Source organism: Lithobates pipiens, unplaced genomic scaffold (genome assembly GCF_037356315.1).
Source record: "Lithobates pipiens isolate NorthernLeopardFrog02 unplaced genomic scaffold, aLitPip1_a1.2 Scaffold_13, whole genome shotgun sequence".
NCBI classification, from domain to species: domain Eukaryota; kingdom Metazoa; phylum Chordata; class Amphibia; order Anura; family Ranidae; genus Lithobates; species Lithobates pipiens.
This window is the reverse complement of record NW_027507718.1, coordinates 479569271-479596876: the sequence shown is the minus strand read 5'-3', so window position 1 is coordinate 479596876 and position 27606 is coordinate 479569271. Positions and strand designations below refer to the sequence as shown.

General features: G+C 41.9%; 1 protein-coding gene across 1 annotated transcript in view; it reads left to right on the top strand.

Moving 5' to 3' along the window:
- Nucleotides 1-2962: 2962 nt before the first annotated feature.
- Nucleotides 2963-27606, top strand: part of UVSSA (UV stimulated scaffold protein A) — a 126087-nt gene continuing 101443 nt past the window's right edge. The window contains exons 1-7 of the mRNA XM_077477942.1: nucleotides 2963-3049; nucleotides 6747-6863; nucleotides 10398-10728; nucleotides 11793-11913; nucleotides 15511-15894; nucleotides 17699-17808; nucleotides 19518-19646. Of these exons, the coding sequence (XP_077334068.1) occupies nucleotides 6766-6863; nucleotides 10398-10728; nucleotides 11793-11913; nucleotides 15511-15894; nucleotides 17699-17808; nucleotides 19518-19646 (1173 nt within the window). The 5' untranslated portion in view covers nucleotides 2963-3049; nucleotides 6747-6765. The remainder of the gene's footprint in view (nucleotides 3050-6746; nucleotides 6864-10397; nucleotides 10729-11792; nucleotides 11914-15510; nucleotides 15895-17698; nucleotides 17809-19517; nucleotides 19647-27606) is intronic.

The following is a 27606-nucleotide window of genomic DNA, read 5'->3' as shown; positions in this document are numbered from 1 at the left end:
GGGACGGATGTTTCTTTAGATGTTGTTCTGGGTTCTTTTATGACCTCCTGGATGAGTCGTCGTCATGCTCTTGGAATAATGGATCATCTCTGTTTCATAAACCGTTTATGAGCGGAGATCCTCAGAATCACTGCTGTTCAGTTTCAGAAAAACGGACACGACAACGTTTCTCCTCATCTCCGTCTAGCAGTGATCTTGTCATAAACTTGGCAAGCTGCGAGCAGAGAACTCTGCATAGATTATGGAAAATGTTTGCTAAAGTGGTTGTAAACTGTTACACCTACAAGTAACCCTATAAAAATGTAGGTACTAGAAATATCTCCTAACCTTGCACGGTTTAGGAGATATATTCACTATACGCTGCTGCCGACGCCAGGCGCATGAAGAAGCGGGCCGCTCCTGCTGTTTCCTCAATACCTGTGCCGTGAGTAATGGCACCCGTGCGCACTGCCAGTCACAGCATGCGCGGGAGTGGCATCATCGCGGCTCCAGCCAATCACATCGCCGGAGCCCACAAACACGGAAGTCCCTCTACTGAAAGATGTCGGCCGTGGGAGCAGACGGCACAGCAGGGCATCGATCTAAGGTGAGTATTTCATAATTTGCTGACATGCGAGGCATCTATACTAGCTCATTATGCCTTTGTCATGCAGGGTTTTTTTTTTTTCTTGGAGGTTTACAACCTCTTTAAAAGTGGTTGTAAAGGTTTTGTTTTTTTCCACCTTAAGGAATCCTATGCATTACCGACTTAAGGACCGAGCCCTCTTTCTGAGATTTGTTGTTTACAAGTTAAACTTTTTTTTTTGCTAGAGAATTACTTAGAACCCTCAAACATTATACATTTCTTTTTCTAACATCCTAGAGAATAAAATAGCGGTTGTTGCAATACTTTCTGTCACACCATATTTGCGCAGCGGTCTTACAATCACAACTTTTTTGGAAAAAATACACTTTTTTGAATAAAAAATAAGACAACAGTAAAGTTATTTTATAATTTTTTTTTATATTGTGAAGGATAATGTTACACCGAGTAAATTGATACCCAACATGTCACGCTTCAAAATTGAGCTCACTCGTGGAATGGAGACAAACTTTTACCTTTAAAAATCTCCATAGGCGACGTTTAAAAGATTCTACAGGTTGCATGTTTTAAGTTACAGAGGAGGTCTAGGGCTAGAATTATTGCTCTCACTCTACTGATTGTTGCGATACCTCACGTGTGGTTTGAGCACTGTTTTCATATGCCAGCGCTATGCACGCGAGCTCGTCAGGACGGGGTGCGTTTAAAAACATTTTTTTCCTTCTTTAATTTTTCCTTTTTTTTTTTTAACACTTTAAAAAAATAAAAATAAAATTTGCGTCACTTTTATTCCTATTACAAGGAATGTACGCATCCCTTGTAATAGGAAAAAAGCATGACAGGACCACTTAAATATGAGATCTGGGGTCAAAAAGACCTCAGATCAAATATGGACATTAAAAAAAAAAAATGGTATAATAAAAAAAAAAAAAAAAAAAAAAAAAAAAAAAAGGCCCTTTAAAAGCTACGGGCAGAAGTGACATTTTGACGTCGCTTCCGCCCTGCAGTGATATGGAGACGGGTGGGGGGGCCATCTGCCTCACTTGTCTCCATATTGAGGCAGGAGACAGACACGATCACCTCCACCGCTGCAGACGGCTCCGGATCGCGGAGGAGGGCCCTCTCCCACCACGATAAAAGTGATCTTGCAGCAAATATGCCGCAGAGACCACTCTTATCCGAAACCAGACCACTCACTGAAGACGAGGATACCGGGGTTATGGCAGCTAGCTGCTGCCATAACAATATCCTCCTTCAAAGTACTGACGTATATTGGTGTGAGCTGGTCTGGAAGTGGTTAAGGTGAAAAAAAACACCTGGCAGTCACCCAGCCCCGTTTTACTCACCTGAACACCTTCATTCAGTCGGCGGGGGCGCGCTGTCTCTCTATCCACGGGCTCCCGGCTCGTGATTGGATAGATTGATAGCAGTGCAGCCATTGGCTCCCACTGCTGTCAATCAAATCCAATGACCCGGGCGCCTCTATGGATGCCAAATGCTGGGCTCGGGAGAGCGCTTCTCCTGGGGGGGGGTGGGGGGTGGGGGTTTATCTGAGGGGAGGAGCCACAAGAGCTGCCGAGGGACCCCAGAAGACGAGGATCAGGGCCACTCTGTGCAAAACGAGCTGCACAGTGTAGGTAAGCATGATATGTTTGTTATTTAAAAAAAAAAATTACCCTTACAATCAATTTAAGATTGTGAAGGGGGAAGAATCATCTGATTCTTTAATGATTAATTGTGCAGCTCTACTGCAGAGGCTTCCATCTTCACCTGCTCTTTCATACTGGTTTGTGCACTGCTTGATTGGCCGAGTCGCAATGACATCACTAGTTGCAGACACCGAATATCTCATAAATGGTGCATATTATGAGATATTCATGTTACCTACAGGTAAGCTTTTTTTTTTTTTTTTATTTTTTTTTATATGCTTACCTGTAGGTTAAAAAAAAAAAAAAAAAAAAAAAATTATGAAGGTCTCTTAAAAATAAATAATAATAAATTATATATATATATATACACCGGTATATATATTTTTTATGTTTGGAGGTTTGAAATAATTTTCTAAAATAAATAAAAAAATAGATTTTTCCATGGAGGGGAGAAGGGTCAGAGGATGAGCAGAGCAGCCAGATAAGTGGCATTTCCATTAGAAAAGCAGCAATGACAGGAGGACTCCACGTGGTAGAAAAAAAAAAGCCAAACAAACCAGAACCGTACACAATGGTGTCCCTACAACTCACTTCCCGCCCCCAAACATAGCACAGACACGGCCACTGTGTGCGCCATACTCACAGCACAACAACCTCCCACCGCCACCAGCACTTTCTAGCGGTGTCACGTGGTCTCTGTCACTTACAAGCAGAGGGGCGGGACCGGGGGAATGCCTGGTGGGCGTGGCCAACGTAGTGTCATGTCCGGGGAACAGAGTCCGTACGGCAGTGTTCCGTACAAAGACCTCCTGTCAGGCAGGTATGTGCATAGTGGAGGGGAGGTATGCCCGGGGCAGTGCCTGCTCACACAGTGCGACGGGGTGGGCGAGGTATGCCCGGGCTGATGCCTGCTTATATTCTGTCATTTCTCATCAGGTGTTGTTTATGTGTGTGTAGTCTGTGTGTCTTCCTGCTCAGATTATACAAGTCCCAGCATGTCCATTGTAGTATAGTCCTCTTAGAGCTGTCCACACACTGTCACCTGATTGGTCACTATGGACACATATATGGACCAATCTCAGGAATAAATGATTGGACAGATCTGGAGAGCCCTGGTGTGACCTGTGCCCCTTCCCTGGAGGAAAGTCATCCCTGAGCGCTGCTCGCTCTTCCTCTTTATACATGTACCAATCCAGCCTTCTTGTTTACTCGCTTGCACGTTCACATGTTGTCACACACCCCGCCATCGTCATGTAACTCTCCTTGCTGTAGCTGGCCCCTTAATCACTCGCCAGACAGGCTTATTCTGGTACTTTTTGTTTACAAGTTTAAATCTGTATTTTTTTTTTTGCTAGAAAATGAATTCTAACCCCCCCAACATTATTTGCTTTTTTTTTTTTTTCCTCTCTTAGCAGAGACTGTAGGGAATAAAATGGCGGTCGTTGCAATATTTTATAACGCAGTGTATTTGCGCAGCTGTCTTTCAAATGCAATTTTTTTCTGAGGGGGAAAAAATACACTTAAAGTGGGAGTCCACCGGGACTCCGCGTTTTTTTTTTTTTTTAAAAGCCAGCAGCTACAAATACTGCAGCTGCTGACTTTTAAAATAGTGACACTTACCTGTCCAGCGCGCCCGCGATGTCGGCACCCGAAGCCGATCGCTAGGTCGTCTGTCGGGTCCTGCCGCCGCCATCTTGGGTATGGGAATCAGGAAATGGAGCCTTTCGGCTTCATTTCCCGGTTCCCTACTGCGCATGCGCGAATTGCGCTGCGCAATAAGGACGCTCCCCGCTGCCTCTGGGAGCTGTGTGTTTCCCAGCAGGCAGCGGGGCACTTGCGGGAAGGGGCGGGCACTTGCGGAAAGGGGCGTAAGTTACGCCCCTTTCCGCAGAGAGCTGTCCCGGAAGTGGGTACAGTTACCTGGATTATCCAGGTAACTGCACCCCCCTCCCCCCTGAAAGGTGCCGATTGTGGCACCGGAGGGGGGGAGGGTTCCGATGAGCGGAAGGTCCACTTTAGGGTGGACCTCCGCTTTAAAGCGGAACTTCCGCTCATTTGTTTCCTCCCCCTCCGTTGCCACAATTGGCACCTTTTTTTTGGGGGGGGGATAGGGTTTCTGTCTTTGACAGGTATCTGCGACTGCAGAGATCGGGCAGTGTCTCACTGCCTGTGATTAGCGCAGCACTGCGCCAACTTCCTGGCGGGCTCTGCACGTGTTTCATGCGAACACGCCTGAACTCATCCCTAATCCTGTTCCCACTTCCGGGAGTCCGCGCCGCAGCCCATGACATCATCGCGGGGCTTCCTCCTCCCCCCTGTCGCCTGACCTGTAGGAGAGAGGAGCAGAGCCTCGCGAATGCGCAGTAGGGTTCCTGGCGTGAAGCCAAAAGGCTACACTGTCGGGTTCCCTCACCCGCAATGGTGGCGGCACCTGACAGCTGATGGAAACATCACTTGCGGTGTTGACATCGCTGGACTCCAGGCCAGGTAAGTGTCCGATTATTAAAAGCCAGCAGCTGCAGTATGTGTAGCTGCTGGCTTTTCCATGCCAAGATGTGAAAGAAGCCTTTAAAGCAAAAGATCAAAAGCCAATTTTATTTTTGATCTTTCGCTTTAAAAAAAAATGTAAAAAATATTTCGGGGTTGCACCGTATCCAAGCAGCGCACCGTTCGGGTGCGCCGTCATATGACGTCCACCCAGAGCGAGAGCTGCACCGTCCCGCCGTCATTTGACGGTGAGCGGGCCGGCAAGTGGTTATCCACTTCGCATCCAGGCCAATTCTGACATTTCTCTCCTACATTTAAAATTCATATTTTTTTTGCTAGAAAATTTATATAGAACCCCCAAACATTATATAGGTTTTTTTTTTTTTAGCAAAGACCCTAGAGAATACAATGGCGGTTGTTGTAACTTTTTATCTCGCACAGTATTTGCACAGCAATTTTTCTAACACGTTTTTTTCAGAAAAAAAAACAGTTTAATGGTTTCAAAAAAAAAAAAAAACAGTAAAGTTAGCCCAATTTTTTTGCATAATGTGAAACCTGAAGATACGCCGAGTAAATAGATACCCGACATGTCACACTTCAAAATTGCTCGTGGAATGGTGCCAAACTTTGGTATTTAAAAATCCTCATCCTCAATAAGACCCCACATCTCACCTCTAGGCTGGGAAGCCTAAAATAAAAAAAAACGATCACAGCTTCCCAGCCGAAGCGGTGCCGTTGTTTGCATGCAGAGGCCGGGCATGACGTCATAAGATCTGGTTATGGTTACCATCTGGTCTGCAGGAAATATCTATGATCACCATCCGGGGGGCGGCGGATCCTGTGTCTGACTCGCCGATGGAAGCGGTGAGTCGGTAGAAGCACCGGAGGGCGGCGGGGGGGCGATGTCCACCTCCCGCCGCCTGTAAGAACGATCAAGCGGCCGAACAGCCATAAGAACGATCTTATGGTGCAGGGACTCGCCGGCTGAAAATGCCGATATCTGAATGATGTCTGTAGCCTCAGGCATCATTCAGATATACCCCCGGAAAGTCAAGGACGTCCCAGGACGTACCTTGGGCGCCAAGTGGTTAAGTAGACATGTGCAATTTGTTTTTTGACCAAATTCGACAAATCCATTAATTCAGAAATATTCAAATTAACAAAAACTCTTTTATAAAAACAAATTTTATCAAAATTCTAAAATCCTAAAATTTCAACAAAAATACGAAAACCAGAACATTTGAAAATCAGAAATAACTAACTAATACCTATTACTAACTATTACATTTATAGGTATTGGAATTTCCTTTCAAATTTGGCTGTTAGTGAACGTAACGAATACCAATTTATCCAAAAGTAATAACGAATCTAAACAAATGGAATGTAACAAATTAATAATAATAATAAAAAAACAATAATAATAAAACCCTTTTATTATACATTTTTTTAAGTTCCATTCGTTTAGATGCGGCATTCGTTATTTCAAATAAATTCATATTCATTACGTTCGCTAACAGCCATATTTGAAAAGAAATTCCAGTACCTATAACTTGATAGTTCTTTTGGATTTTCATTCTTTCAAATTTTCTGATTTTCTTTCTTGTTTTCGAACTTTTGAATATACAAATTTATTTGAAATAACGAATTTTTCTCCTGTGATGGTGGAGGTGAGAGGTGACGACTAGGCCTCATAGAGCAACGTCCTGGGAGTATTCCAGTCAGGTTTCATAAGGAATGTAAATGGCCTACACCTATAGCAAGGGCTTTATTCAACTTTAGTCAGAGCTGCACAGTTTATTTATATCTATAGGCACCCCTTACCTGCATAGACAGGTTTTTGGGGGAACTTACCTGTTAAAGCATGGTGAGACATGTTGGTCCTGTAGACATAAATGTAACACACAATTCATTGAAAATCGGGGAGTGTGGACTTTCAGGGGGTGGTTTGCTTGGGGTCAGATTGAGGTTGGAAGGCCTCCTCTGTATGAGATCAGGAGTTTAATGTTGTTTTTCTCTTGATTTGATCACAGGGCTGTATGACGTCTAAGAATGAATCCGAGGTTGGAGGAGCTGGTGGAGTCCCTGACTACATCAGGAGAACCAGAACTCAAACCAGAACCACTGAAAGAGCTGAAGAAAATCTGCAAGTACGCCATTTATAGCATAGGAAATCGCCTGTTTCTGGGGAAACGCATTAACCGCGCCATAAGGGTGAATTCGCACATACTGCGGAGACAGGCGTTTTACAGCGCAGTCTATTCACACTGCAGTGCAGCCTAGGACTGCGCTTTAGCACAGATATGCTGCACATGCTGCATTTCATGGCAATGTACAACAGTGTAACACAATGTGCTGCTGTGCATTGCCATGAATGAAGTGTAAGTTTTGTACACTTCAAATAACGTTTTTAGAAAGAAAAAGGGAGCCGCGTGATGCACTGAATCTTGCACCACACTGCCCCCTACTGCAGCTGGCAATGGAGAGCAATTGCTCTGGCAGGTCTCCATTGTAGTGTGATTTCACCCTAAGGCTGCATTCACTCCTGAGCGCTTTCAGCTCATAAAACACCCAAAGAAAGCCTGAAAAACACCCAATAAGCAAAATCCCATTCAATTCATTGATACCTGTTCACATCTGAGCCTTTGGTCACCTGACGCAAAATGACTAAAAACGCAAAAGAACGTGAGCTTATTTGGGGCAGATTACAGGCGTTTTTCTGCCTTTTACATTGGTGACCTGAACAAAATTGCAGAAAAAAAACACGACAAAATCACGGTAAAAACGCATGAAAAAAAAATTGCGCAACTTTGAAACGCTCAGGTGTGAATGCAAACTTGGTGAAAGGGAAAGTGTCATTTGTTTTTGGTCACTTTTATTTAAGACTATAAAGTTGTGTGTGTGTATGTATATATATATATATATATATATATATATATATATATATATATATATATATATATATATATATATATATATATATATATAATATATTTTAGGGCTGTTACTGATTAAAATTTTCGTGTCTTGATAATTCGATTAATTATAACGCACATATAGATCCAACTACTTTTAGCTGATCTCCTTACATTGCAACTCTGCATTAGTGGTAAATGTGGTATACACTATATACAATCACCCGACACTAGTTAGTTTCCACAATCCATGACTTAACTTCACAGTTCACACAAATAAGTTTTAAATTCAAACTGTAGCACTGACGTGAGTAGTTTTATTTTTCCACAGTAGCGTGACAATCCCTCCACCTCCGGTCTAACTAATCACTCTCACCTTATGGCATGGACCCCTGTGCAAACAGGTGGTCATACAAATGGGTATCAAAAGGGTTAACATGGACCATAAACTTCTCTCACGTCTCCTTAGATCTCAGCAAGGACACCAGGTCATGGGTAGAAAGAAACATCTAAGTGCTCACCGCTTAAGTATAAGATTTAATTTTTGTGTTCAAACACAAACTACTCACATAGAGATGATGAAAACACAGCATGTAAAGCCGACAATCGTGTTCGTTCCATAGGGCAGCAGCGGGTGACGTCATGTGTAGCTCCTCCCCCCCGTACGCGTTACGTTCAATCAGAACTTCAACGTCACCGGACTCCTCCCTCCTTCCCTTCGTTAACAGACAGAGGCACTTGGGGAAGGGGGGAGGAGTCCAATGACGTCGATGTCCATGATGTCACCGAATCTCTGAAGGAACTCTTTTGATCGATCAAAAAAATTAATCGATCGAGGAATTAATCTTTAATTTCCACAGCCCTATAAAATATATATATATATATATATATATATATATATATATATATATATATATATATATATATATATATATATATATATATATTTAAATTATGACATTTTAACAATTTCACTGCCAGGTCTGTACGTCGTATTCCTCACATCCCCCATCATGTATCCCAGGCTCTGTTTGCCCATCTGCCAGGTATGGCGGGGGTCGCAAGGTAGGGGGGGATTTTGCCGCTTTTTTATTTTTTGGGGGTTTTTTTACTGCAATTTTTTTAACTGCGATTTGTCGCGGTTTTTTTTTCCATGATTTTTGTTCAGGTCACCAATGTAAAAGGCAGAAATATGCCTGTAATCTGCCCAAAAGAAGCTTGTGTTCTTTTTTGAGCTTAGAGTGTGGAACATGGATCCGCTCTCCTCCCATTCTTGTTGCTGACCCGGAAGCATCATATAAAACATCAGTTCTGGGCCTCCCTGTCGGTTTCCCTGGCCCCAGTGGCTGGGAAAGAATGTAATGCAGTGCAATCGATTCATTGGAGCACAGGGGAGACATCCAGTCATTTAGATCCTGGAAGTCTCCTTAAAGAGAATCTATCACCAAAAAAATCATCACATAGGGAAATTTCCCCCCCCCCTGTCATAAAAAAAAAAGTTAAATTGTAAAAAATTAAAGTTGCACATAAATTTCCTGCCCCCACCACAAAGAATTTCTGAGCCCAAAAAGTTTTTTTTACCTTAATGGAGGGATCTCAAACTGGCGGCCCTCCAGCTGTTGCCAAATTACAAGTCCCAGGAGGCATTGCAAGGCTGACAGTTACAAGCATGACTTCCACAGACAGAGGTCTGATGGGACTTGTAGTTTCACAACAGCTGGAGGGCTGCCAGTTGGAGACCCCTGCATTAAGGTAAACATCCTTCAATATGCATCTTTCCCCCGGCCCCTATATACATACCTGAGCCTGATCTCGATCTAGCGATGTGCCTGAGAAAAGCGTCTCTCTCCACTTTCTCCCTCCTCACAGGACAGAGAGGCAACAGTGGGAGCCAAGGGAGCAGAGGGCCGGGCCAAGCCGCACTGTCTGTGTCTATAGACACAGGCAGTGTGTCTCTGGATCAAGCCTGCAGCTGTGCCATTATACGAAGCTGTGTCCTATGGTGGTACACTGAGAAGAGGAGGATCCAGGAGCGCCGACAGGGGACCCCAGAAGAGGAGGATCGGGGCTGCTGTGTGCAAACAGGTTTATTATTTAGAAAAACAATTGCCCTTTACAATCACTTTAAAACAAAACCACATACTGTACATTCCCATACCTCCCAACTTTCTGAGATGGGAACGAGGGACACCTATTAGCAAACGTATGTAGGCATAGGACACATCTCCTGCCACGTCCCCTTAAGGGCCGGTTCACACAGCGATGCGATGCGAGGCGACACGGCTCGCCTCGCCTCGCTCCCGCAAGTCGCCCCCATTCAGTACTATGGAACCGTTCTGAGAGGAGCGACTCGAGTCGCTCCGACTCAGAAAAAAGGTTCCTGTACTACTTCTGGGCGACTTCGGGGGCGACTTGCATTGACTTCTATACAGAAGTCCTCTGCAAGTCGCCGCTGAGATCCCCGCAGGTCGCGGCGAGGCAAGTCGGAGACGCCTCGCCGCGCCTCGCTGTGTAAACCGGCCCTAAAGGCGAATTGTTTTGTTTACAACTTCTATTCCTTTATATTGGCTTTTTAAATGCAACGATATAGAAAATGGATGAAAGGTTTAGCACTGGGAAACACTTTTTGATAAATAGTGCATTTTATATACAGGTATATGCACCAGACCAAAATGAGGGACATTGTTCCAAATCAGGGACAGTTGTTAGCTATGAGTATGTAGTGTGTATACATGTTATCCATCTATCTTATTTTGTGTAATTTTCCAGGTCTTCTGATGAACATATCCGCCATGTGTATCACCTCCTTATGATGCAGCTGAACCAGGAACATGCAGAGATCCGTCTGTCTGCTTTTCAGATCGTCAGCGAGCTGTTCACCAGGTCTCATCAGTTCCGCACCCTGCTGATCGACAACTTCCAGGAGTTTCTGGAGCTCACTGTAGAGACGGACTATGAACAGCCACTACCACCGCCCAAGGAAGTGGCTCAAAAAATGAAGACTTTGGCTATTAAGGCTGTGCAGGAATGGCATGAGAAATTCGGGGAGGCGTACAAGAAACTTTCTTTGGGGTTCCATTTCCTGAAACAAAGAAAAATGGTAAAGTTCTAAGCTTGTTGTGTTGCAGCCAGTGCTGTGGAGGAGGCACTCTGCTGAGATCACACTTCTTATGACTAGTAGAGCAGGAAGTCTGGATTGTTTCATCATTTTGGTGCTGAATTTCCCTCTGCAATATAGAGATGAGCCCAGATTCTTTTCACCAGAACATGTGGTGCATTTTACTTTTTACTTGCTTTACAAAACAGATCGGATGATCTAGAGACTATTTTGGTAGAATTTCTTTTTAGAAAAGCCTGTCTCCTGCCAGCATGCAGCAGTGCTAAAAAGATATACTATCACTGTACTAATGACACTGGCTGGGAAGGGGTTAAACTTCTAGGGTGATCAAAGGGTTGAATGTGTGCCTAAGCAGTGTTTTTGTGTGTACAATGTGCTGCTTTTACATCCCCACTGGCAGGATGGAGCTCGGCATTGTTTACATACACAGAGCTCTGTCCAGTGTGCCTCCTCTGCAATCGGCTGGTGCCAGCGGACATCCATGGGGCGGTACCTGCTAATCGGGTTATGCGCCTGCAGGGGTGCATGCGTGGCCCCTACCCAGAAATGCAGAATCGTGTCTGTGTATATATACGTGATTGTGCACAGAATGGCCGCTCTGTAGCAGTAAATCTGCTATAGGGCGGTCGTGAACTGGTTATGGTTATTGGAAAGAAGAATAGTGGCTGGAATGTCCTTTTAATAAGGCACCTCATCCCAAAAATGAAGTACAATGGGGGGGGGGGGGGGGGGGATTATTGCGGTGCCACAAACAACTCAATACAATGTGTTAAGAATAAAATGAACACATTTTATTACAATAAGTTAAAAGCCAACGTTGGCTTTTAACTTATTGTAATAAAATGTGTTCATTTTATTCTTAACACATTATATTGAGTTGTTTGTGGCACCGCAATAATCCCCTCCCCCCCCTCCTCCTCCTCGCTCCCTATTGTGGTTATGGTTATTTTATTTTTTATTTTTATTTTTTATCGACATTGTATAAATTTAGGTTAATTTGAATGGATGACGTTTTTCAGCCTCTTTTATGTTGCTGTATATATTAGGTGGATTTCCAGGATGTCCACTCACGAACATTGGCGCAGAGAAAAAGAGAAGAGGAAAAACAAAAGCGCTTAGAAAATATTTATCGAGAAAAAGCCAAAAAAGCCAAAACTGAAATGGAAGGTAAGGAATTAAAAAATTTGCGTGTGGAATTTATAGTCCAACTGCAGCCAAAGTTCTTCTGTTACAGGAATGTTATTTGTTCTAAATGAGCGACCATAAAGTATATACAACGCAATGATTGGGTAGTGTATAAAATGTACACATCAGTGATCAGGTTATGATGTCCTATCCCAGAAAACTCATCTGTTCACTAATATCTCTGATATCCTGCCTGTATCTAAACTTTCCCAAACTCATTCCCACGTAGTTACTACCTTTTTGAATCGCTTGCCCTCTTTTCGTAAGCAAGGACCCTCCTAAGCCTCTTATCATTTTTTTTTATTATTTTTTTATTTTTTATGTTGTCTGTGTCCCCCATTGGGCAGATTCCATCACTACTTTTGCTCTGTGACACTAGGACAAGAAGTAAAGGCAAAAGCACATGAAGACTGACACCATCAAAATCTGACAGAACCCTTTTTTGTTCCTTATGCCCCCCTTCTTTTTTTTTTTTTTTTTTTTTTGTTGTTGTTCGTGTCCCCATTGAGATTTTCATTACTTCCTTTTCCTGTGATGCTCTGTTATTGGGGCAGGGAGTGAAAGGATCAAAGAATAGGTGCAATTACTCCTTATGTCTTCTACCCACCCCCCAACACTGTCCCTTGGTACTACCCCCCTTTGGAGAATACAGATCACTTTGCTGGGCTAAGTAGTTTGTATAATTTGCTAATGATAACTAGAAAGGCAATAGCCCCCCCAGCAACAAACCCCCCCCCCCCCCCACAACAAAATCCACCCAGCAACAATAGCCCCTCCGCAGAAAAATACCCCCAACAACAATAGATCATCCCTAGCAACAGTAGACCTCTGAGGGCAATAACAGATTTCCCAGCATCAATAGACGCCTCTCCCTCAATAGTGGATGTCTCCCAGCAGCAGTTGACCCCCCAGAAACAATAGATTCCCCCCCCCCCCCCCACTAGCAACAATAGACCCATCTGGCAAACAATAGATGCCCCAGTGACCATAGAATTCCCAACAGCTAGCCTCATTGGCCCCTTAGCACACTCAGCACCCCTTGCCATTACATACAATACATTCCCCCGCGTTTTTGGAAAGGATACTGCCCAATTCATAGTCATACATTAAAGTGTAATTAAACCCCCCTTGCTCTCTTTTGAAGTCCAGTCAGCTGCAGGCCAGGTCAATGCTATTATATGGATACATGTCCATATTTAGCCAATTATTTTGACTAAATATGGGCATGTGTGCATACACCGCTCAGCCATAAAATGATGACCACCCACTATAACCTGTTGAGGCATGAACTCTACTAGACCTCTGAAGGTATGCTGTGGTATGTAGCACCAAGCTGTCATTAGCAGATCCTTTTCAGTCCTGTAAGTTGTGAGGTGGGGCCTCCATGGACCAGACTTGGTTTTTCCAGGACATTCCACAGATGCTTGATTGGGTTAAGATCTGGAGAATTTGGAAGCCAAGTCAGCACCTCAAACTTGTGTTCCTCAAAGCATTATTTGAATTAATCAGACCAGGCCACCCTCTTTCATTGCTCTGTGGTCTAGTTCTGATGCTCATATGCACATTGCAGGCACTTTTGGCTGTGGACACGGGTCAGAATGGGCACCCTGACCGGTCTGCGGCTATGCAGGCCAATACGCCTGCATAGTCCATAATGTTATAGCTGACCAGCATACCACCCATTTGTTTACATGTGATGTGGGGTATGGAATGACCCAGTCTGCAGCTGAGTGGGCTACAAAAGAGCCCAAAGTGAAAGTTTGGAGAGAGGTGATTTCAGAGAACTCCTGAGCTGAGCTCTGGTTGCTACACAGTGATGCCGGGTTCAAGATGAAAGGCCAGGAGCCTGCACCTTCCGGTCAAACCGGGACTGTTGAGTTTATATAATAAAAAGAACACATTTAACCACTTCAGCTCTGTAAGGTTTTACCCCCTTCCTGACCAGGCCATTTAATTGACTGCGTTACTTTAACTGACAATTGCGTGGTTGTGTGACAATGTACCCAAATAACATTTTTGTGCTTTTTTTGCCCACAAATAGAGCTTTATTTTGGTGATATTTGATATCACCTCTGCATTTTTTTTTTTTTTTTCACTATAAAAAAAAAAGACTGACAATTTTGAAAAAAAAAAAAATGTTTTTTTACTTTTTGATATTTTTTTCCAATAAATGTAAAAAAATAAAATCAAATTTTTTCATTAAAAAAAAAATTCCAATAAGCGGATGTTAATTTGGTTAGCGCAAAAGTGATAGCGTCTACAAACTGGGATATTTTTATTTATTTTTACTAGTAATGGCGGCGATCAGCAACTTTATAGCGGGACTGTGATATTGTGGTGGACAAATTGGACACTAAGTGACACTAATACAGTGATCAGCGCTAACAAAAAAAAAATATACGCTGTCACTGTACTAATGACATTGGCAGGGAAGGGGTTAATGTCAGGGGAGATAAAAGGGTTAAACGTATGTCTAGGTTGTGCTTACCCCTGGGGTGGAGGCGCTGTCAAACGAAAGTAGACTCTCGACTGCTGCACTCTTGAGAAAAAAAAAAAACTCCTTTCTTTATTTAGAAAATCACATAAAAAAAAAAAAGACAACGAACACAGCAGACAAAAATGCTGACGTTTCGCACTAGCAGTAGTGCTTACTCATAGCAATAAGAGCCGTGTTCCTGCTTAGCAGAAACACAGGATCAAAGCCTTCCCCACTGACAGAACAACAATCTGCCTTGTTTATATAGGCAGACTACCGTTTTGCTTGTGTCCCGAATGATAGCGGGTCCCGGCAGACGTTGAGTCTGCCAGACCTGCTGATTGGCTCACAATGCCCCAGACCCAGAAGTGTCAGGTCACATACTAGGTATTGGATCTGGCACAGAGGCCCCACTCTGCCACAGTATATGTACATGGGACAGTCGTGGGACAGTTGCATTTGTTTTTAGACATACTCCCCTACTACATTTATACATTTAACCCAGTATTTAACTAATGCCTGGAAAGCTTCGGCAAAGAAAGATTTGGTTGCACACCTGAACCCTCCTAAGACAGTCTGCTTCCCTTCATCATCATCATCAGTGCTGAAATGCTGACCTCCGAGGAACTGGCTCCGGGCTGTGAGGCGGATATGACAATACCTCCCATCCCTTAGTGATCCAACCAGACCGTTCTTTCCGCAGACGAGTGTGCACATCACTCAGTACATGATAGTAATATTCACTGCTGAGCAGTGGCGGCTGGTGGTATATGTTTTAGGGTGGGCCAGGAAAACGATCCACCCGCGTCCCATGTTACATAGATAGGTTGAAAAAAGACACCATCTAGTTTAACCATAAAAATAAATAAAAATGATCATACAATCCCATATACACAATCCTATACTCACAGTTGATCCAGAGGAGTATTTGTGTTTTTTATAAATTATCTGTATTTCTTTTTTGGGGGAAGTATCTGCACCTTTCTGGAAGTCTCATCTTTATCATATAATGATATCAACATCATATAATAGTTTTGTTTCTTTAAACACTTCGCTATAACCTATATACGAGTAACCATGAACCACATTGTTCTCTCTGCTAGAAATGCTCGCTGACATCCAGTCCTGTCTGACAGAGATGGAGAACTGCTTCAAACTGTTATTACCGGATCCGGACGAATTTAATCTTCTCCATGAGGATGCAGACCATAGTCGCTGTACGGCAGGGAGCAGCGGATCATCACAGCCCAAGCTGAACCATGTATCGCCTTCCCGGTCATGTGACGTGGATGACGAGCAGCCATGTTGTAGCAAGGACTTGCCTGCAGTCGTGTTACCTGGTCCCAGCCATGAAAGTGGGGCCGAGGAAATTTCCAAAGTCTCAGATTCAGAGTCAGATGACGACTTTGAGGGTGTTGAAGAGTCTTTTCTCAGAGACCATGGTTTGGGCTCTCACAAGTATTCTCTTGACATTGAAATATCCAGAGGTAATTATTACTGTTTGGCTATGTCTGGTCTATGGGCAACTTTGGGTACTGTGAGATTGAAATAAATAGTTCCTAAATTTTAATATTTGCAACTTTTGCAAGGGAATTCTCAATTACTTTGCACCTATGAATATCTTTTTTTTGCATACAGAACAGTTAAAGCAAACAATAGAATGCAGTAGATGTTGGTATTTGAAGTGCTCAGAAGGAGTATTTACTTCAATGTGAGACTTGCGAGAAGCATAGCAGGAACTTATAATGAGGAAGGAGAGAAGTCTGCACTGGCTGCTGACATCACATCCAAGATGGCTGCAACCAGAAGCACTTTCAGGATTTGGATGTCTATACAAAGGAGGCTTTTATAAGTAAATCACTTTTTTCAAACATGTTAAACTTGTAAAATATTTGTAAAATATTTAAATGATTGGTCTGTTTTAAAATGTGTAATATGCTGAATACTCTGTAGTAGGGGTCGGCCGATTATGGATTTTCAGGCCGATAGAAGATATCAGGTTCCAATATTTTGTACATCACCGTCACCTGCCACCAGATGCAGCTTGTCACTACTTTGGACCCTTTCACATGTGCGGACTGTTCAGATCCGCCTGTCAGTTTTTTCAGGTGGATCTGAACGGTCGCTCCATACATCTCTATGGGGCGACGGATGTCAGCTGTGACATGTCCGCTGGCATCCTATCCACCGCGATGCGCTCCGCTAAATCCCTGGAAACCCTATTTTCCATCCGGCTGGGGGATCGGATTGGATGAAAATGGACAGGCGGTCCGAACTATAGGCAACACTTTTTATTTTTTGGATAGAATAAGGGAGGGTTATAGCCCCTGTCCGTTTTATTTTTTACCATCCCTGTCCCATTGTAGAGATTTCCCTTCACTTCCTGCACCATAGCCAAACAGGAGGTGTGGGGAAATCTATGCAAATGAAGGAAATCCATTCAACATCGAACCAGTCAGACGGAGTTCTAAGTACTGTATTTCACTATATAAACTCACTTTACTGTTAAAAAATAAGTATAAAATGCACAACTCCAGTGGGTGTAACAAGATGTCCGCTTTCCCCTTCTCAGTGTATGCTTATTGTAGAGAAGTGCGGGGTGTAGCAAGATGATGGCGGCGACAGAACGTCACCTTCGTCACACATTCTGATGGATCAGAGAATCCGGCGTCGCACATGCGTACTTCAGCGGGCAGCCAAATGTGATGGGTCGCCATATGTGACGAAACACCGGCTCAGCGGGGATCAACGGATCAATCCCTGCTGAGCAGGCTGATGTCTGAAAACGTATCCGCACATGTGAAAGGGGCCTAACACTACTTCTGGCAGCCTCTCCTCAGCGGCGTCCAAGTGGGTAAACTTCCACATGCGGGTGAGCGGTGAGAGATGACGTAACTCTTTCTCTGCTCGCCCGTGGCTGCAGCTCTTTCAAGAGCAGCGTTTGCAGCCTTACTGTAGGGGTGGAACAACAGTAATGCGAGGCAGGAAGTGAGAGATGTCATCTCTCTGCTACCCGCTGCACCACTGTCAGAGATTGGCAGAGACTACAGTGAGCACCACGGGGATGAGGTCTGGCCAGTATCGGTATGTTTCTGACCGCTACCGATAATTTGAAAATTGTGAATATCGCTTCCCGATAATCGGCTTCTCCAATAATCGCTGAACCCCCCCCCCCCCCCCACACACACACTGTAGTCTCCCTTGCTGCAACTAGTTTTCATGGTGCTAAATAGACAGGTGACTTGGCAGTTTGTCATTTTAGTATATGACCTCTAACTTTTTGTCTTGCAGATCTTAGAGTGAATAAAAATGAGGACAATACAGATGTTGTAAACAGCTTAATGGATGCTCATAAACTGGCCAAGAACAAATTCTGGCCCTCCGTACAATCTTGGATACAGGTATCTTCTATCTCACCCCAACCTCTGATAAATATGTGATGGTGCTTTGGGTACTACAGCTGTATATAGTTACTACATCTCTGTGATTTGACTAAGTTTTACTAATTTTTTTTCCAAAAAGTTTCTCTGAGCCAGTGGTGGTCCAGTGTATCTAACCCCTCCTCAGATCTATAATGCTGACATAACTATTTGCCATATGAAAGTATGGAGCGCCTTATTATTGCACAAGAGAGACAAAATGCACATTTTTATTTACCCTGGAAGACCACATTTATTGAATATCTAACAATCTATGACACTAAATCACACATCCAAGCAGGGATATTCCTTATTGTTCTTTGTGCATAGTTCTAATATCAGAACTGGCCGGGCATTTTGGTTGGACGCAAAGTGAAACTAAAAGCACTTTACTTGCCTCTTTTCGAATGGTCCGGGTCTTGCACTGGCATCTTCTTCCCAGTTGGTGGTCTTTGGGCATTTCTATTGGATGGTGCAGGATGATGCAAATCCTACGCATGGGCAGGAGACGGTCATCCCAGCACACAGGGACCATGTCGGCTTGTAAGCTGAGCTAATCATGTGCAGCTTTGTTTACATGGCGCAGAAGCCTACGAGCAGGCACGTAGTTGTATGAGTGTGCCCAGGAGGTAGACGCCCCCCTGGAGAGCGTTTCTCCCAGGGGGTTATCAGATGTAAGGAGGAGCTTCCGGGGGACCCCAGAAGATGAGGGTCGGGGCCACTCTGTGCAAAACGAGCGGCACAGTGGAGGTAAGTATGATATGTTTGTAAGGGTTCGTTTTTTTTTTTTTTTTTTTTTTTAAATAACAATCACTTTAACGTGATCTGTGGTCAGCTATGTCCAAAGCCAAAGGACACAGTGGTCACAGAGCATGCCGGATGCATGCCCCAGGGAGTGCGCGGGGGAGGCTCAGTTCTGGAAGGACGTCCATGGACGCCCTCCAAGAACTGGAGAGCCGCGCTGTAGCTGTCTTTCAGCTATAGCACAGTACGGAAGTTGTTAATCACAATTTTATCATTTTAAAAGTAAATGTTTTGTACGATTTTTTTTTTTTTTTTTCGTTTTCTTTGGAGGTCACATGGCTGCACAGCCTCCTTTTGCATCCTGCTTCCCCATAGAAGGCACGTTGTATAGTCAATGGACATAGTATGACCTCACACATAGCGAGGAAGAACATTCCCTGTCTGTGTGCGATGCGTTTCAACAGCTGCTGTGTGGACAGCAAGGCTCATGATGGTAGTTGCTGTCAATCAACACACCAGGGCTGGGGGGCTACTGGCTATACAGGCATGCTGTACATTGCAATGGCATCCTGTATCTCTAAGTAGGGAGAAGATATACGCAAAATACCCACACATATCTGCTTCCAGGCTTGGTGTGGTCAGCGTGAAACTGAAAAGCGGGGACTTGGAAGGATCACTAAGTATTTCAGAGGAAATAAAGATACGGAGCTATTATCCAAAACAACATGATTAAACAGACACATGCATGTGATATGAATTTTTGGGGTAACATACAAGTGTAGTAGTGCTCGGAGTCCATAGATGGATATCAAAGCAGGTGGGAGATCTTTCCCTTTTTTCTGATGATCATTTTTTTTTTTGTTTTTTTGTTTTACTTTTAAATAATGAAGACATTTCTGAAAAGGTTTTCTTATTTACATTTTTCTGTGTCCTTTGTTACATTTTAGGTATTTACAAAGGCTGGAGTAACAGATGAGAGTCTTCGATGTGCCATTGACCTGAAAAATAGATTGGAGTCTGCGATGAAGAAAAACAAAGAAATGAAAATTGATGGCATGACTAGAGAAGGGAAAGCGGTGAGTGATTTGACCAGAAGAATGTGCGATCCAGTCTGAACTGCTGGTTTTAGCCTGATAGATCTGCTCTATGATTATAGAACTTCCTGTTGTTCATATCTCTTTAATGGTGTACTTTTGCCAGTACGCTCTTGAAGAGCAAAGCAACAGGTTCTTTTTAAAGAATATTAAAGAAGAAGTAAACCCTGATGGGTGTTACTTCCTCTTTGATTCCCTGCAAAGGTAAAGCATAATGGACTACTGTGCATCGCATAGTAGTCCATTATGTGTCACTTACCTGACACAGGAGCCAGCGAAGTCACCACTGTCCCCTGTAGTCCGGAGCATCAATCTTCTCGGTGGGTCTCGCTGCTCCGCAGCTGTCATTTGACAAAGCCGCGATGACGTCACTCCCGCTCATGCGCACAGGAGCCGCCACACGCGGCATATCGGCGTTGACAGCGGCACGCTCAGTGCACCTGCGCGCCAATGTCTACGGCGCATGCACCATAGACAGCGGTGCCTGTCTTTCGGCAAATACGCGGTTTAGGAGATATTTCTAGGTCAAAGTGGTTTGTAAGGGTTTACAACCACTTTAAACCTTTTGCAAAGTATTTATAAATGCATCCACATAAAAAAAAAAAGTGCATTTATTACATTTTCAATTTGAACCCTGAGAGTGTTGTAATCGCCATCAGTGCAATGTACAGACGTCTCCAGACTGTTCCTTCAACACCAGGAAAGTACCTTTAGTTATGGGGCTGAAGGGAGTAAACTATGGAGGAAAAATGTGGCATCATCACCATACTTGTGTTGCATTGAGATCTATGCCTTTAAATATGATTGCAAAATGAGCATGGGTGCAAAGGTGAACTAAACCTTTTATTTCACTTGCTGCTAAGATTTGCATTGTAAGGGCTCTTTCACACAGGCTTTCCGCCCGACAGACTCCATTTTGCTCTGCGGGGGATCGATCCGCTGATCCCCGCTGAGCAGGCGGATGACAGGTCCGTCTCCACTTACTGTGCTGAGACGGACCTGTCAGAGTTGTACTCTGTCTGTTTTCATCTGATCCCACCCACCAGACGGATGGAAAATAGATTTTTCTGGACAGGATCGGATAGCAGTGGGCGTACATTTCACCGCTGACATTTGATGTTCCATAGGGCTGAATGGAGCGTATAATCGAGTCCGCCTGAAAAACTGACAGGCAGACCCGATGTCATAAAGGGGGCCACACACAATAAAATCTGATTGTAAAATCTTTTGACGACACCTATTTAAGGTGAGGGCCCACCTGATTGGCTATAGATTGAAGTTTTTCATAAAACTCCAGACTACATAGGTGTTGCTAAATCTTAAGGCAGTTATTAAAAGATTGTGCAATCAGGCTGAAATGTCTGTCATGTTTACCTCCTAGCCAGTGGCGGGGCATCTATTAGGGCACACGGGCACCGCCCCCTCTCTCCAGCCACCACCTCTATGACCAATGGATAGATTTATGCATTGCATGAATCTATCCAGGGCTGCCGCTGCCACCCCCTATTTGGGCGCCAGATGCCTGAATTACAGAGGTGGGGGGGGGGGTGTTTTTGAAACACCTGATTAGAGCCATAGGCCACAAGGCACAGTGGCGTTGTTTGATGGGCACAATGGCGGTGTCTGATGGGCATAGTGGCTGTGTCTGATGGGCACAGTGACTACGTTTGATGTTTTTTTTTTTTTCCCGAATTTTTCAGTTTGTTTGCTCCTACCCATATTCTGGAATACGAAATGTTTTTTTTTTTTTTTTTTTTCATCCATTTAGACTACATTTAATAGCCTGTTTGATCTCCCAGAGGGAGCACCTGGTGTTCATGGTAGAAAAGAATCTTAAGAAATTTCTCTTTTTGCACATTTGAAATTTCACACTGGTTTTCTGATCAGGTCCGCCTGTCAGTTTTTCAGGCGTACCTGATTGAATGAATGAATGAAATACTTGTATAGCGCACAATGCGAACTGAATCACCTCTAGGCGCTGATTGGATGCTCCATGCAGCACTATAGAGCAGCAAATGTCAGCGGTGACATGTCCACTGACATCCACTGCTATCCGATCCCATCCGTCAAATGCAGATGGATGGAAACCATATTTTCCATCTGTCTGGATGATCAGATAAAATCAGGTGAAAACGGACAGGTGGACCGTTTTCATCCGATCTCCCTTATAGAGGAGAGCGGGGCTCTGACAGGTCCATCTCTGCACAGTGAGCGGAGACAGGCCTGTCACCCGCCTGATCAGCAGATCGATCCCCCGCTGAGCAAAGCAGAATCCGCAAAGTGTGAAAGGATATGCTCATCATAGTAACTTTCATGCTGGATGAATTCTTAGGATAGTGTGGACATGTTTATGCTACTATGAAACTGCATGTTTATTATTAATAATAATAAAAAAAAAAAAAAAAATATATATATATATAAAAAATGTATGCACTTGCTGTTTTTTTTTCTTTTATTTTTTTTTTCTTTATTTCTGGCTTATTATTGATGTGTACAATATTGTGAGTGCTGCTGTCTAACTCGCACCTATTTATCGTTTTTCGCTAAGCGCAGGTTTTTTTTCCCCACGTATGCATTTAATAGCTGCCATTGGGGTATTTGTCCAACAGATACAATGCAGTTTTTACAAAGGAAAACAAAGCTGAAATAGTAACATGTCAGTTTGTTTGCTGACCACTAGAGGGAGCAATGTGCACATAGAATTGTCCTCTACAACCTTTCCTTCCAATGCTATACATTGAATATTCTGCTGTAATAGTGTTGTGTTGGTCACACCAGATGTCTGAATTTAAACACAAAATTGTGTATCAGAATTTTGGCACGTTTGTCACCACACTTGGAGAGTGAAATGCAGGTTAATGCATTTAAAAATACTAGAATTTGTGCTTTTGGGGGGGCGCGACACAAAAAGCTCCACTTTTGTTGAGAAAAAAAATTCCACTCTGGGTGATCTACAGATATGTCCATTGCAGGCATTTAACCATTTGGTGACCATAGGACATCCTCGGTTTGCAGTGGTTATACCGGGGTGATGCCAGCACTCACGCTGCCGCCTTTCCTGGGCTCTGCCGTCCGAGTGCAGTGCCCGGGAGCGATGCACCTGGCGGCGATGGCTGCACAGCACCGAGACAGAGGAACCGACGTTGTTCCTCCCTCTCTGTGAAACTGGAAATGATGAGTATGCCCTCACTTCCGGTTAGAGATGCGGTCTGAAATTTCGGCCGCCGAAACACCATTTTTGCCCAATATGTTATCGAAAAAAATGCAAAAAAGGTGCCGATAATGGTGCTGAAAACACACGCGGATTTGCGGCAAATGTACCACATGTGCTTATGGTTTGTTTTGCATATGTCATGTGACTAAAAAAACTGCATTAAAATTAACACGGTAATGATGCGTTCCTGCTGCGTTTTTCAAGGGGAGGATGCTTTGCTTTTTTTTTTTTTTGACCAAAAATGCAGCAAGCAGAATTTTTAACACCATAACGAAAGCAGACCAGTGTGAGCATACACATAGAATTTAAGGGGATACATTTTTCTTGAGCTTTTCTTGCACTAAGGCAACTTTCACAGCTTTACCGGCTCTGTGTGGGCAGGAGCAGGACTCTTTTAACCCCAAAGAAGGGGTTAACAAGGGGTTAAAGTGCCGCTGCCCATTGATGTCAATACGTTACTCCCATCACTGCCCCAGAGATGCTGCTTGCAGGACTTTAGAGACCGTCCCGCAAGCGCACCTGCCCCGGGGGGAAGCACTCGGGCTTTCACACTGGGGTGGCATGAGAGGCGCTTTACAGGAGCTATTTACAGCGTTAAAACGCTTATATGTAAAGCAACTCAGTGTGAAAGGGGTCTAAAGGTGCCGATGATGGCCGACAATAAATTCATATTCATTTAAATTTATGATAATAATTAAAGTCGAATATAATACAATTTATATATAAAAATATACCGGTATACATATTTTTTAAAAACTGCCGTTTTTGGCCAAGTGCATCCTGCATTTTCGGTTTTGGCACCAAAATTTCCATTCGGTGTGACTTGACTTCCGGTTTCATCTCCCTGTATAGCTGGCTGTTAGCAGCCAGGAGAGCAGCCAATCAGACCAAGGCCAGAGGAGAGATTTGGGGTCTAATAGACCCCAGATCTCTCCATAAAGAGGACCTGTTGCGGCCCATGCTGTTTAAAGGGATGTTGTTCATCCCTTGTCATAGCAATAAAGTTACTACCAAAAAAAAGTGTAAAAAAAAAATTGGATAAAATAAATAATACAAATTTAAAACACCCCTGTAATAATGTTTGGGGGTTCTAAGTCATTTTCTAGCATAAAAGATTTGTACACGTGGGAGAGAAGGGTCGGCATTGGCCCGGTTGGTAAGACGTTAAAAAAAATTTGTTGCAGATTCCTACCTTTTTTGTTATTTTCAAGAAATAGCTGTTTGTCTGTATCCATGTGGAAAGTGAATGGGAATGATTTCATCATTGTCAATTAGCTGCTGCATCTGCAGGGCTCTAATGAGGAAAATTGCAGGGTCTGCATCCCTTTTTAGATGTGCTTTCCCTTTGGGAGCATCTGGCCAAAAGTGACATTTGTGTTGCAGGGGATGCTTAAAATCTGACTTGTATCTTAGTGTAGAGTTCTGGGAAGATCAGTGAGCCAATCACACTAGCAGGATTACATTTTCAGGGGGTACAGAACGTACATCATCATGTGGCATTTTACAGAAAACCACAGTGGCTGCAGATTGAAAAGGAAAGGTTATTTTTTTTTTAAAAACATTTAGTTACAATATGACGTGTGTGTGTGTGTATGTATATATGTATATGTATATGTGTGTGTATATGTATGTATGTATGTATATGTGTGTGTATATATATAATTATAATATTGCAAATTAAAAAAAAAACTGCTGGGGACAGAGACTAGGCTTTCTCTCCTTATGACTCCACCCTGCCTATCCCCCCCCACACACACACACACACACACACACACACAAACACACAGCGGCTATACGGTCCATCTGCAAAAGGGGTGGATTTGACAACTGTCAAAGGGGGTATTTTGAGAGGACCATATGTTTCATGATTTATTTATATTGCATCTGAAATATTAATCTATGTATTTCACTTTCTTTTTTGTGTTTTTTTTTTTTTTTTTGTTTTTGTTTTTGCTCTTACTTGAAGTTTTTTTAGGTTAATTGAGAAAAAAAAACTTTTGTTGAAATAAGATCGCTCTTGTTTGCCCTGCTATAACTGTCATGGCATTGTGGGACACAAGCATTTATTCATTTATTTTTTATTTATTTTTTTTACCCAGGTTTAGACCTTTTAAGCTATGAAATGGAAAAGTAGCCACACACAATATAAAAAAATAAAACTTCTGCACTGTAAAAAGTTTATTTTATATATATATATATATATATATATATATATATATATATATATATATATATATATATATATATATATATATATATATATATATATATATATATATATATATATATATATATATAATTTTTTTTTTTTTTTTTTTTTTTTTTTTTTTTTTTTTTTTTTTTTTTTTGTGGAAGATTTCAACTTTGCCTTTTTAAATACATGGCTTTATCATATGTATACATATGTGTGTTTATTATTTTAAAAAAAGATAAAATGTAAAAATATATATATATATATAATATATTCTATTCCCTGCCCAGTTTGCTCTCTTATATTCTTGTTTTCTAATGAGTCCGGCTCCATAATCTAATATGTGATAGAGCAATCAGAAATCATTTAAGAGTCAAAACAAAGCCCTTCTCCCTGGAGAGGAATTAGCATCTCTCTAGCTGATAGGATCTTTTTTTTTCTCCTCTTGTAGCTCTAATGCATTTGGGCTCCATATCAAATTCAGTGAAATTGGCCATGAAATTCATTGCCCTGTAAATAAAGACAATTCAAATGATAACAAAAGTGTATGCCGTTCCATTCAAGAATATACAGGGGGTAATGAAAATGAATGTTTGTAGTTAAGCTCTTCAGTAAACACTTTCTTCTTGCTTTCCATTTCTTCTCATGATTCTTCTACCATTTTTTTTTTCTATTTAGTCAGTGAAGACGTATGTATGAATGTATGTATTAAATTCAGAAGTTTTGCAGGAAATTTTTAGGACCATCATAGAGGTCCATCAGCATATCCCTATTCTTTTGCTTGGTTTACTGGCCATTTTCCCTTTTTAGTTAAATGAAGAAAAAAAATAATCATTTTTTTTTCCATTTTCATATGTTTAGCGTATTTTATGATTTTAAAAGAACATTTTTTTTTTTTCATGGTTTTAAAGGAACGTCCTGAATTATTTATTTTTAAAGCTTTCTTGTATAACTTAGGTTGTCGCTATAAAATGTAAAAAAAAAAACAAGAAAAATAATTAATTAAAACCATATTATTCATCTATCACAAGATAGCAAAATTGTAGAGACTGCATACGACTTTCCTAATGTGTAATATTTTTCATAAGTAATTAAGACAGTCATATATTTTTATTTTTTTACATTTATTAAAACAGATGGTGTAAGATATGTATGTAACTTCTTTTTTTTTTTTTTTTTCCTTTTTTAATATTTGAAGTTGCCAGCTGTGTTAGTACTTGGATGTTCACAAACTTGTACTTGCATGAGTTACTAGTACTGATGCTAAATATTCCTAAAAAAATATATAAACTCTAAATGATTCAGCAAGAGTTGAGAAATGCAAATTTTAAAAAATCTGTATATGATGAGATTATTTAATGATCTTGACCCAATTTAAAATATTGTTTCTTTTGTTTTTGTTTTTCATAACTCTAGAACCTTCAACCAAATCATTTTTTTTTGAAATTCTATTTTTTTTCCCTGCAATTTTAAAATCAGAATTAAAATTATTTATTTAACTTATATTTGTCTTCTATATTGCTATACTACGTGAGCATCTTTTTAACTGTAGTTATGTTATTTTCTCAATTTGAACAATACTAGAAATGACCAATTAGTGTCTTTCGACACTAATTGTGAACGGCTCTGTCAATTAGGTTAATGTTTGAGCACACAATTAAGAGAGGGGTTGTATAACAAAGCGTTCCTTATTTTTATTTTTTCCTTAATAAAACCTCCTGATTTTGTGTTTTTATTTTTAATAACATAAAAAGTTCCTGATTTATGGGGGGTGGGAGAATGTAGAACGCAAAAAAGCTCTTGACTTTGTGTTTCTTTTTTATAACACAAAAAAACTCTTGATTTTTTTTGTTTCTTTTGGGCTAAAAAAATGCAATCGGGAGTTTTTTTGTGTTTATAAAAAAGAAACAATACAAAGTCGGTAGCTTTTTTGTCAGGAACTTTACACGAAATCGGGAGCTTTTTTTTGTGTTATAAAAAAAAAATCTGGGTTTTTTTTGTGTTATTAAAAAAAAAAACATAAAATACAGCATTATTTTTTTTTTTCTACCCCACATAAAATCAGTTCACAAAAAACTCATTTTTTATTTTATTTTTTATTTTTTGGGGGGAGGCGAGTGTTTTAAAAAAAAAAGGGGGGGGGGGGGGAAACAAAAAGTCATATAAAATGGTTAGTGATTTGGACTAAGCTAATAACATGGAACGAGGTTTAGTCAATGGGATGATTCTGTATATGTGGATATAATAAAATCACCATGCCCTGTATAAATGTATTTTTATTGGTGTATTGGGAAATATTTGAGTAATAAGCCAGGCTTTCATCCTGAATGAGGCAGGCCAGTCTCGGCCTCGGTGATGATGTGGTTAAGTTCCTCCAGCATCCATGAATTTAGTGATGCTCAGGTGGAGGCCTCCCCTCTCTGGGGTGGGGTGGGATGGAGGAGCTTTGGCTGAGTAGATGCACATGAGATATTGGCGTGGCAGAATAATTTGCAAGGCCTTTCACCGAAGGGTATTAGCATATAAATAGCAGATGC